Source organism: Bufo gargarizans, chromosome 5 (assembly GCF_014858855.1).
Source record: "Bufo gargarizans isolate SCDJY-AF-19 chromosome 5, ASM1485885v1, whole genome shotgun sequence".
Classification (NCBI taxonomy): domain Eukaryota; kingdom Metazoa; phylum Chordata; class Amphibia; order Anura; family Bufonidae; genus Bufo; species Bufo gargarizans.
Genome location: NC_058084.1, coordinates 1,488,226 through 1,500,504, shown reverse-complemented (window position 1 = coordinate 1,500,504; position 12,279 = coordinate 1,488,226). Strand labels below are relative to the sequence as shown.

Genomic DNA, 12,279 nt, shown 5'->3' with positions numbered 1-12,279 from the left:
ATGGTGCCCCCTGTGCAGTGTGTGGCTCCCTCCCTGGCACTGATGATGATGATGATGATGATGCCCCCTGTGCAGTGTGTGGCTCCCTCCCTGGCAGTGATGATGATGATGCCCCCTGTGCAGTGTGTGGCTCTTTCCCTGGCACTGCTGATGATGATGCCCCCTGTGCAGTGTGTGGCTCTTTCCCTGGCAGTGGTGATGATGATGCCCCCTGTGCAGTGTGTGGCTCCCTCCCTGGCAGTGATGATGGTGCCCCCTGTGCAGTGTGTGGCTCCCTCCCTGGCAGTGATGATGCTGCCCCCTGTGCAGTGTGTGGCTCTTTCCCTGGCACTGCTGATGATGATGCCCCCTGTGCAGTGTGTGGCTCCCTCCCTGGCAGTGATGATGATGATGCCCCCTGTGCAGTGTGTGGCTCCCTCCCTGGCAGTGATGATGATGGTGCCCCCTGTGCAGTGTGTGGCTCCCTCCCTGGCACTGATGATGGGGCCCCCTGTGCAGTGTGTGGCTCCCTCCCTGGCACTGATGATGATGCCCCCTGTGCAGTGTGTGGCTCCCTCCCTGGCAGTGATGATGATGATGCCCCCTGTGCAGTGTGTGGCTCCCTCCCTGGCAGTGATGATGATGGTGCCCCCTGTGCAGTGTGTGGCTCCCTCCCTGGCAGTGATGATGGTGCCCCCTGTGCAGTGTGTGGCTCCCTCCCTGGCACTGATGATGATGATGATGATGATGATGCCCCCTGTGCAGTGTGTGGCTCCCTCCCTGGCAGTGATGATGATGATGCCCCCTGTGCAGTGTGTGGCTCTTTCCCTGGCACTGCTGATGATGATGCCCCCTGTGCAGTGTGTGGCTCTTTCCCTGGCAGTGGTGATGATGATGCCCCCTGTGCAGTGTGTGGCTCCCTCCCTGGCAGTGATGATGGTGCCCCCTGTGCAGTGTGTGGCTCCCTCCCTGGCAGTGATGATGGTGCAGTGTGTGGCTCCCTCCCTGGCAGTGATGATGGTGCCCTCTGTGCAGTGTGTGGCTCCCTCCCTGGCAGTGATGATGATGATGCCCCCTGTGCAGTGTGTGGCTCCCTCCCTGGCAGTGATGATGATGGTGCCCCCTGTGCAGTGTGTGGCTCCCTCCCTGGCACTGATGATGGGGCCCCCTGTGCAGTGTGTGGCTCCCTCCCTGGCACTGATGATGATGCCCCCTGTGCAGTGTGTGGCTCCCTCCCTGGCAGTGATGATGATGATGCCCCCTGTGCAGTGTGTGGCTCCCTCCCTGGCACTGATGATGATGCCCCCTGTGCAGTGTGTGGCTCCCTCCCTGGCACTGATGATGATGCCCCCTGTGCAGTGTGTGGCTCCCTCCCTGGCAGTGATGATGATGATGCCCCCTGTGCAGTGTGTGGCTCCCTCCCTGGCAGTGATGATGATGGTGCCCCCTGTGCAGTGTGTGGCTCCCTCCCTGGCAGTGATGATGATGCCCCCTGTGCAGTGTGTAGCTCCCTCCCTGGCACTGATGATGATGCCCCCTGTGCAGTGTGTGGCTCCCTCCCTGGCAGTGATGATGATGGTGCCCCCTGTGCAGTGTGTGGCTCCCTCCCTGGCAGTGATGATGATGCCCCCTGTGCAGTGTGTAGCTCCCTCCCTGGCACTGATGATGATGCCCCCTGTGCAGTGTGTGGCTCCCTCCCTGGCAGTGATGAGGATGATGCCCCCTGTGCAGTGTGTGGCTCTTTCCCTGGCACTGCTGATGATGATGCCCCCTGTGCAGTGTGTGGCTCCCTCCCTGGCAGTGATGATGATGATGGTGCCCCCTGTGCAGTGTGTGGCTCCCTCCCTGGCAGTGATGATGATGCCCCCTGTGCAGTGTGTGGCTCCCTCCCTGGCAGTGATGATGATGATGCTCCCTGTGCAGTGGGTGGCTCCCTCCCTGGCACTGATGATGGTGCCCCCTGTGCAGTGTGTGGCTCCATCCCTGGCACTGATGATGGGGCCCCCTGTGCAGTGTGTGGCTCCCTCCCTGGCAGTGATGATGATGGGGCCCCCTGTGCAGTGTGTGGCTCCCTCCCTGGCACTGATGATGATGGTGCCCCCTGTGCAGTGTGTGGCTCCCTCCCTGGCACTGATGATGATGCCCCCTGTGCAGTGTGTGGCTCCCTCCCTGGCACTGATGATGATGATGCCCCCTGTGCAGTGTGTGGCTCCCTCCCTGGCAGTGATGATGATGATGCTCCCTGTGCAGTGGGTGGCTCCCTCCCTGGCACTGATGATGATGCCCCCTGTGCAGTGTGTGGCTCCCTCCCTGGCACTGATGATGATGCCCCCTGTGCAGTGTGTGGCTCCCTCCCTGGCACTGCTGATGATGATGCCCCCTGTGCAGTGTGTGGCTCCCTCCCTGGCACTGATGATGATGCTGCCCCCTGTGCAGTGTGTGGCTCCCTCCCTGGCACTGATGATGATGCCCCCTGTGCAGTGTGTGGCTCCCTCCCTGGCACTGATGATGATGATGCCCCCTGTGCAGTGTGTGGCTCCCTCCCTGGCAGTGATGATGATGATGCCCCCTGTGCAGTGTGTGGCTCCCTCCCTGGCACTGATGATGATGCCCCCTGTGCAGTGTGTGGCTCCCTCCCTGGCACTGATGATGATGCCCCCTGTGCAGTGTGTGGCTCCCTCCCTGGCAGTGATGATGGTGCCCCCTGTGCAGTGGGTGGGTCCCTCCGGGTCCCTCCCTGGCACTGATGATGATGCCCCCTGTGCAGTGTGTGGCTCCCTCCCTGGCACTGATGATGATGCCCCCTGTGCAGTGTGTGGCTCCCTCCCTGGCAGTGATGATGATGGTGCCCCCTGTGCAGTGTGTGGCTCCCTCCCTGGCACTGATGATGATGGTGCCCCCTGTGCAGTGTGTGGCTCCCTCCCTGGCACTGATGATGATGCCCCCTGTGCAGTGTGTGGCTCCCTCCCTGGCAGTGATGATGGTGCCCCCTGTGCAGTGGGTGGGTCCCTCCGGGTCCCTCCCTGGCACTGATGATGATGCCCCCTGTGCAGTGTGTGGCTCCCTCCCTGGCACTGATGATGATGCCCCCTGTGCAGTGTGTGGCTCCCTCCCTGGCAGTGATGATGATGGTGCCCCCTGTGCAGTGTGTGGCTCCCTCCCTGGCACTGATGATGGGGCCCCCTGTGCAGTATCTAGGGCCATATAGGGAGCTGCGGTGGCTGCTGGCAGCAGGAGATGGCGCAGCGTGCTCGGGCAGCATCCTCTGCTGGGACATGCTCTGCTGCTGCAGGAGGTGGAGGCTCCCAGGAGGGTGGAGGACTTCTCACACCTCCCTCCATCACTGGACGTGTGGAGTGCAGCACAAGAGCTGACACTCGCTGCCATGGAGGAGGATGACGGCCGCTGTTATATCGATGACCTCATACAGCAGGGACAAGGTAGGGCCGTGGACCTGAGGTCGGGGGGCTGATGTGGGGGTGAGGGCAGATACCCTCCGGACACCTGCTGCAGGTCAGGGGTCGCCGGTGTCCTGTACTGCTTGGTGTAGAACTGTCTTTTGGGGTTAGGACCCCTCAGCGGCCCCCACCTCTCATCCCACCACCCCTTCCCTGCCTGGGTTCTCCCATAAATCCCCCGCTCTCCCTGCGCTCAGCCAAACATTTCATTACCTAAAATAGGCAGCATTCGGATTAAGTCCCGAGGCTGCTGGCGGTGAGGGGGTTAACTAGCGAAACGCTTGTACTACGCTGGGGCCTGTCCTAGTGGGGGCACGAGCCTGCAGTGGGGTCCAGCGCAGGACCGCGCACACACCCCGCGTATAGTGGGTGCCCTGTATTCTGTGCCGTGGCCCTGCGATGCACGGGGGCCCCTGGGGTTCTATTCCTCACATGAGCGAGGCTGAGCCCTGCAGCCGCCATGATGCTGAGTGCAGCGGCCTACGAACCTCTCGACCCCCGTAATGCCACCTGCGGCCCTCTGCCCCCCCGCGGTTGTCGGGGTCCGTTTTCGCGCCCTGGTTTCCCCTGCGTTGGGTTACACTGGCGTCCCGTGTTGTTGGCTGAGCTGTTAATACCAGTAAGACTCTGACATATGACGCGGCCCTGTTATTTATATCCTGCTCGGCCCCCTGGCTGCCTCTCCGGACCCTCGCCCCCGTGGACGCAGTGCTGCCCTCGCCATCCTCCAGAGAGCTGCGTCTTCTCTGCCCGGCTCCTATGAAGATTGTTCCAGGTGGGTCCTTCGTGTGGCGGCGCCCCCTTTATTTTTGGAGGGGGTATTCCAGGGCTTGTCTGAACCCGTCTCTGCCAGGACGGGACGTGTCTGTGTTTAGAAACCTAGTCCGTCAGACTGGCATCTCACCTGGTATGTAGGGCAGGGGGCACCAGGAGATGGCAGCGGGGCGTCCTGGTGGGTGGTCTGCTCCTTGCCACACTCGGGGGGCGCCACCAGGAGATGGCAGCGGGGCGCCCTAGTGGGTGGTCTGCTCCTTGCCACACTCGGGGGGCGCCACCAGGAGATGGCAGCGGGGCATCCTGGTGGGTGGTCTGCTTCTTGCCACACTCAGGGGGGCGCCACCAGGAGATGGCAGCGGGGCGTCCTGGTGGGTGGTCTGCTCCTTGCCACACTCGGGGGGCACCACCAGGAGATGGCAGCGGGGCGTCCTGGTGGGTGGTCTGCTCCTTGCCACACTCGGGGGGCGCCACCAGGAGATGGCAGTGGGGCGCCTGGTGGGTGGTCTGCTCCTTGCCACACTCGGGGGGCACCACCAGGAGATGGCAGAGGGGCGCCTGGTGGGTGGTCTGCTCCTTGCCACACTCGGGGGGCACCACCAGGAGATGGCAGTGGGGCGCCTGGTGGGTGGTCTGCTCCTTGCCACACTCGGGGGGCACCACCAGGAGATGGCAGCGGGGCGTCCTGGTGGGTGGTCTGCTCCTTGCCACACTCGGGGGGCGCCACCAGGAGATGGCAGCGGGGCGCCCTAGTGGGTGGTCTGCTCCTTGCCACACTCGGGGGGCGCCACCAGGAGATGGCAGAGGGGCGTCCTGGTGGGTGGTCTGCTCCTTGCCACACTCGGGGGGCGCCACCGCTGAGCCTTCACATGGGACGTTGGCGGAAGTTATGTTGCGGTTTATGTGAATGCGGCCTCGTGGCCTCCATTCTGGACCTGAGGCAGTCAGTGGCCTGTTAGGATGTGCTGAGTTAATGGGGGCTCCCAGGGGCCCGATCAGCGAGCTCCCTGTATATATAACACGGATGGGACATTCATTCCTATGGACGCCGGGTTCTGATTGCGATGTCAGGACGTCCGTGCTCCGCAACCGCCGCAACAGAGAAGACTTGGGGTCCCAACTCCTAGTTGGTGAGGCATACGTCCTGCCAGAGCAGTGGATTGGGACCTGGGGGGCCCCAGTGGTGGGACCCTCATAAAACCTTCACTATCACCATGCCTGTGGTGGAAGAACCCCATTTATTTCCTCATTGATAACATCTCTGCCTGCTGTCAGTGAATGAGAACATTGTTTACATTCAGAGACTGAAAACCTGTCCTGAGCCGGTCCTGCTAATAGAGCTGAGGGTTTGGTACAGTTGTATCCAGTCTACACCATAGACTAATACATTGCAGGAGAATGCTGTGTGCTGCTGATGGGTTGACCATACAGAGGATTGCCTGTACTGACACACTGTAACAAACCCTAAAAGTAAGCAAGGAATATTTCTATTCACTGACAGCAAGCAGAGACCTTGAACATAGTGAGGAAATGTAACACAGGGTCTGTGAGGAATCTCCAGAGCTTTTCCTGATCCAAGGAGGATGATGCCCCCTGTACGTGGTGTTGCCCGCTCCTGCGCCCGATGAGAGTATGAATCTCCGTATTGCGGGATCCTTTCCGCGGGAGGATTGTATTCCGTGTCTCCGTGGACGGGAACTTCCAGGCTTCTATTGCAGGGAAATGGAGAGGGGGGAACCAGAGGAAGGGGGATCCCGGCTGTGTCCTGATTTCTGGGGGGGGGGGGGGGGGGGGGGCTCAGGTGACCCACTGAAAGCAGCACAGCAAGGGTTAATGCAGTTTATTGGGAGGGAATATTGGGCCTAATTCACACTATGCTCATTCCTGTCGTCTGCGCAGCGAAAGTGCCAGGCGGCATGTAAAACCGTACAAATGTACCGACGCCTTCCCCGCTCTGCCGCCAGCAGTGTATGGGGAAGACGGCAGAGCGGCGGTGCTGGATCGGAATTGCCGCAGGAACCGTTAGGGTTAGGCCTCGACCGCACGCGGATCTGCATACCATGGATCCCGGCCGTGTACGTGCCGCTAACTCCTGTAGAGACGCCCTATCCTTGTCCGCAGTAATCGCCGTGGCGGTCATCAGTCCGCATATTTCCCGGCCCGTAAAAATGAATTGGTCTGCATTCGATCCGCAAAAATGTGGGTGAGATGTGCCTGGGGCCGCAGCGATGGACCGCCTGTCGGTGCGACCGCCGCAGCCGCTGCAGGCGCCTGTGGGGGCAGCTGGTGTGTGTCATGGGCTGCGGATTATCAGCCGGACATGCTGTGTATATAGCGCGTTCTCCGGTGTCCGGAGCGGCTGGCGGCAGCGGCTCGCAGGATGGATGTCGGTGAGAAGCGCTGTCTGCACTGCGTCTTGGCCGGATACATGAGTATGTGCGGGTGAGACCAGTATAGAGTGGTATACATCACCACGGGGCAGTGTATAGTGTCAGCCAGTAACACGGACCAGTATAGAGCGGTATACATCACCACGGGGCAGTGTATATAGTGTCAGCCAGTAACACGGACCAGTATAGAGCGGTATAGATCACCACGGGGCAGTGTATAGTGTCAGCCAGTAACACGGACCAGTATAGAGCGGTATACATCACCACGGGGCAGTGTATAGTGTCAGCCAGTAACACGGACCAGTATAGAGCGGTATACATCACCACGGGGCAGTGTATATAGTGTCAGCCAGTAACACGGACCAGTATAGAGCGGTATACATCACCACGGGGCAGTGTATATAGTGTCAGCCAGTAACACGGACCAGTATAGAGCGGTATACATCACCACGGGGCAGTGTATAGTGTCAGCCAGTAACACGGACCAGTATAGAGCGGTATACATCACCACGGGGCAGTGTATAGTGTCAGCCAGTAACACAGACCAGTATAGAGCGGTATACATCACCACGGGGCAGTGTATAGTGTCAGCCAGTAACACAGACCAGTATAGAGCGGTATACATCACCACGGGGCAGTGTATATAGTGTCAGCGGATAACACGGACCAGTATAGAGCGGTATACATCACCACGGGGCAGTGTATAGTGTCAGCCAGTAACACGGACCAGTATAGAGCGGTATACATCACCACGGGGCAGTGTATATAGTGTCAGCCAGTAACACGGACCAGTATAGAGCGGTATACATCACCACGGGGCAGTGTATATAGTGTCAGCGGATAACACGGACCAGTATAGAGCGGTATACATCACCACGGGGCAGTGTATAGTGTCAGCCAGTAACACAGACCAGTATAGAGCGGTATACATCACCACGGGGCAGTGTATATAGTGTCAGCGGATAACACGGACCAGTATAGAGCGGTATACATCACCACGGGGCAGTGTATATAGTGTCAGCGGATAACACGGACCAGTATAGAGCGGTATACATCACCACGGGGCAGTGTATATAGTGTCAGCCAGTAACACAGACCAGTATAGAGCGGTATACATCACCACGGGGCAGTGTATATAGTGTCAGCGGATAACACGGACCAGTATAGAGCGGTATACATCACCACGGGGCAGTGTATATAGTGTCAGCGGATAACACGGACCAGTATAGAGCGGTATACATCACCACGGGGCAGTGTATAGTGTCAGCCAGTAACACAGACCAGTATAGAGCGGTATAGATCACCACGAGGCAGTGTATAGTGTCAGCCAGTAACACAGACCAGTACAGAGCGGTATACATCACCACGGGGCAGTGTATAGTGTCAGCCAGTAACACGGACCAGTATAGAGCGGTATACATCACCACGGGGCAGTGTATATAGTGTCAGCCAGTAACACTGACCAGTATAGAGCGGTATAGATCACCACGGGGCAGTGTATATAGTGTCAGCCAGTAACACAGACCAGTATAGAGCGGTATACATCACCACGGGGCAGTGTATATAGTGTCAGCGGATAACACGGACCAGTATAGAGCGGTATACATCACCACGGGGCAGTGTATAGTGTCAGCCAGTAACACGGACCAGTATAGAGCGGTATACATCACCACGGGGCAGTGTATATAGTGTCAGCGGATAACACGGACCAGTATAGAGCGGTATACATCACCACGGGGCAGTGTATAGTGTCAGCCAGTAACACAGACCAGTATAGAGCGGTATAGATCACCACGAGGCAGTGTATAGTGTCAGCCAGTAACACGGACCAGTATAGAGCGGTATACATCACCACGGGGCAGTGTATATAGTGTCAGCCAGTAACACTGACCAGTATAGAGCGGTATACATCACCACGGGGCAGTGTATATAGTGTCAGCCAGTAACACTGACCAGTATAGAGCGGTATAGATCACCACGGGGCAGTGTATATAGTGTCAGCCAGTAACACAGACCGGTATAGAGCGGTATACATCACCACGGGGCAGTGTATAGTGTCAGCCAGTAACACTGACCAGTATAGAGCGGTATACATCACCACGGGGCAGTGTATATAGTGTCAGCGGATAACACGGACCAGTATAGAGCGGTATACATCACCACGGGGCAGTGTATATAGTGTCAGCGGATAACACGGACCAGTATAGAGCGGTATACATCACCACGGGGCAGTGTATATAGTGTCAGCCAGTAACACAGACCAGTATAGAGCGGTATACATCACCACGGGGCAGTGTATATAGTGTCAGCGGATAACACGGACCAGTATAGAGCGGTATACATCACCACGGGGCAGTGTATAGTGTCAGCCAGTAACACAGACCAGTATAGAGCGGTATAGATCACCACGAGGCAGTGTATAGTGTCAGCCAGTAACACAGACCAGTACAGAGCGGTATACATCACCACGGGGCAGTGTATAGTGTCAGCCAGTAACACGGACCAGTATAGAGCGGTATACATCACCACGGGGCAGTGTATATAGTGTCAGCCAGTAACACTGACCAGTATAGAGCGGTATAGATCACCACGGGGCAGTGTATATAGTGTCAGCCAGTAACACAGACCAGTATAGAGCGGTATACATCACCACGGGGCAGTGTATAGTGTCAGCCAGTAACACAGACTAGTAAAGAGCGGTATACATCACCACGGGGGCAGTGTATATAGTGTCAGCGGATAACACGGACCAGTATAGAGCGGTATACATCACCACGGGGCAGTGTATATAGTGTCAGCGGATAACACGGACCAGTATAGAGCGGTATACATCACCACGGGGCAGTGTATAGTGTCAGCCAGTAACACGGACCAGTATAGAGCGGTATAGATCACCACGGGGCAGTGTATAGTGTCAGCCAGTAACACGGACCAGTACAGAGCGGTATACATCACCACGGGGCGGTGTATAGTGTCAGCCAGTAACACGGACCAGTATAGAGCGGTATACATCACCACGGGGCAGTGTATATTGTGTCAGCGGATAACACGGACCAGTATAGAGCGGTATACATCACCACGGGGCAGTGTATATTGTGTCAGCGGATAACACGGACCAGTATAGAGCGGTATACATCACCACGGGGCAGTGTATATAGTGTCAGCGGATAACACGGACCAGTATAGAGCGGTATACATCACCACGGGGCAGTGTATATAGTGTCAGCCAGTAACACAGACCAGTATAGAGCGGTATACATCACCACGGGGCAGTGTATATAGTGTCAGCGGATAACACGGACCAGTATAGAGCGGTATACATCACCACGGGGCAGTGTATAGTGTCAGCCAGTAACACAGACCAGTATAGAGCGGTATAGATCACCACGAGGCAGTGTATAGTGTCAGCCAGTAACACAGACCAGTACAGAGCGGTATACATCACCACGGGGCAGTGTATAGTGTCAGCCAGTAACACGGACCAGTATAGAGCGGTATACATCACCACGGGGCAGTGTATATAGTGTCAGCCAGTAACACTGACCAGTATAGAGCGGTATAGATCACCACGGGGCAGTGTATATAGTGTCAGCCAGTAACACAGACCAGTATAGAGCGGTATACATCACCACGGGGCAGTGTATAGTGTCAGCCAGTAACACAGACTAGTAAAGAGCGGTATACATCACCACGGGGCAGTGTATATAGTGTCAGCGGATAACACGGACCAGTATAGAGCGGTATACATCACCACGGGGCAGTGTATATAGTGTCAGCGGATAACACGGACCAGTATAGAGCGGTATACATCACCACGGGGCAGTGTATAGTGTCAGCCAGTAACACGGACCAGTATAGAGCGGTATAGATCACCACGGGGCAGTGTATAGTGTCAGCCAGTAACACGGACCAGTATAGAGCGGTATACATCACCACGGGGCAGTGTATATTGTGTCAGCGGATAACACGGACCAGTATAGAGCGGTATACATCACCACGGGGCAGTGTATAGTGTCAGCCAGTAACACGGACCAGTACAGAGCGGTATACATCACCACGGGGCAGTGTATAGTGTCAGCCAGTAACACGGACCAGTATAGAGCGGTATACATCACCACGGGGCAGTGTATAGTGTCAGCGGATAACACGGACCAGTATAGAGCGGTATAGATCACCACGGGGCAGTGTATAGTGTCAGCGGATAACACGGACCAGTATAGAGCGGTATACATCACCACGGGGCAGTGTATAGTGTCAGCCAGTAACACAGACCAGTATAGAGCGGTATACATCACCACGGGGCAGTGTATATAGTGTCAGCGGATAACACGGACCAGTATAGAGCGGTATACATCACCACGGGGCAGTGTATATAGTGTCAGCGGATAACACGGACCAGTATAGAGCGGTATACATCACCACGGGGCAGTGTATAGTGTCAGCCAGTAACACGGACCAGTACAGAGCGGTATACATCACCACGGGGCAGTGTATAGTGTCAGCCAGTAACACGGACCAGTATAGAGCGGTATAGATCACCACGGGGCAGTGTATAGTGTCAGCCAGTAACACGGACCAGTACAGAGCGGTATACATCACCACGGGGCGGTGTATAGTGTCAGCCAGTAACACGGACCAGTATAGAGCGGTATACATCACCACGGGGCAGTGTATAGTGTCAGCCAGTAACACAGACCAGTATAGAGCGGTATAGATCACCACGGGGCAGTGTATATTGTGTCAGCGGATAACACGGACCAGTATAGAGCGGTATACATCACCACGGGGCAGTGTATAGTGTCAGCCAGTAACACGGACCAGTATAGAGCGGTATACATCACCACGGGGCGGTGTATAGTGTCAGCCAGTAACACGGACCAGTATAGAGCGGTATACATCACCACGGGGCAGTGTATATAGTGTCAGCCAGTAACACGGACCAGTATAGAGCGGTATACATCACCACAGGGCGGTGTATATAGTGTCAGCCAGTAACACAGACCAGTATAGAGCGGTATACATCACCACGGGGCGGTGTATAGTGTCAGCCAGTAACACGGACCAGTATAGAGCGGTATACATCACCACGGGGCAGTGTATATAGTGTCAGCCAGTAACACTGACCAGTATAGAGCGGTATAGATCACCACGGGGCAGTGTATATTGTGTCAGCCAGTAACACAGACCAGTATAGAGCGGTATACATCACCACGGGGCAGTGTATATTGTGTCAGCGGATAACACGGACCAGTATAGAGCGGTATACATCACCACGGGGCAGTGTATAGTGTCAGCCAGTAACACGGACCAGTATAGAGCGGTATAGATCACCACGGGGCAGTGTATATAGTGTCAGCCAGTAACACAGACCAGTATAGAGCGGTATAGATCACCACGGGGCAGTGTATATAGTGTCAGCGGATAACACAGACCAGTATAGAGCGGTATACATTACCACGGGGCAGTGTATAGTGTCAGCCAGTAACACAGACCAGTATAGAGCGGTATAGATCACCACGGGGCAGTGTATATAGTGTCAGCCAGTAACACAGACCAGTATAGAGCGGTATAGATCACCACGGGGCAGTGTATATAGTGTCAGCGGATAACACAGACCAGTATAGAGCGGTATACATCACCACGGGGCAGTGTATAGTGTCAGCCAGTAACACAGACCA

The 12,279-nt window shown here is 56.3% G+C and overlaps 1 protein-coding gene across 13 annotated transcripts in view; it reads left to right on the top strand.

The window, feature by feature from the left end:
• Nucleotides 1-12,279, top strand: part of PLEC (plectin) — a 235,977-nt gene that overhangs the window by 97,866 nt on the left and 125,832 nt on the right. For 2 of the 13 annotated variants that reach the window (XM_044294610.1, XM_044294609.1), the window contains exon 1: nt 3,350-3,419. The exons of 9 other annotated variants lie outside the window; for them this stretch is intronic. In XM_044294610.1, the coding sequence (XP_044150545.1) occupies nt 3,365-3,419 (55 nt within the window). In that variant the 5' untranslated portion in view covers nt 3,350-3,364. Of the gene's footprint in view, nt 1-3,349; nt 3,420-4,136; nt 4,213-12,279 lie in introns of those variants that run through there. 2 more of the 13 variants (XM_044294611.1, XM_044294612.1) reach the window with 2 other exon arrangements.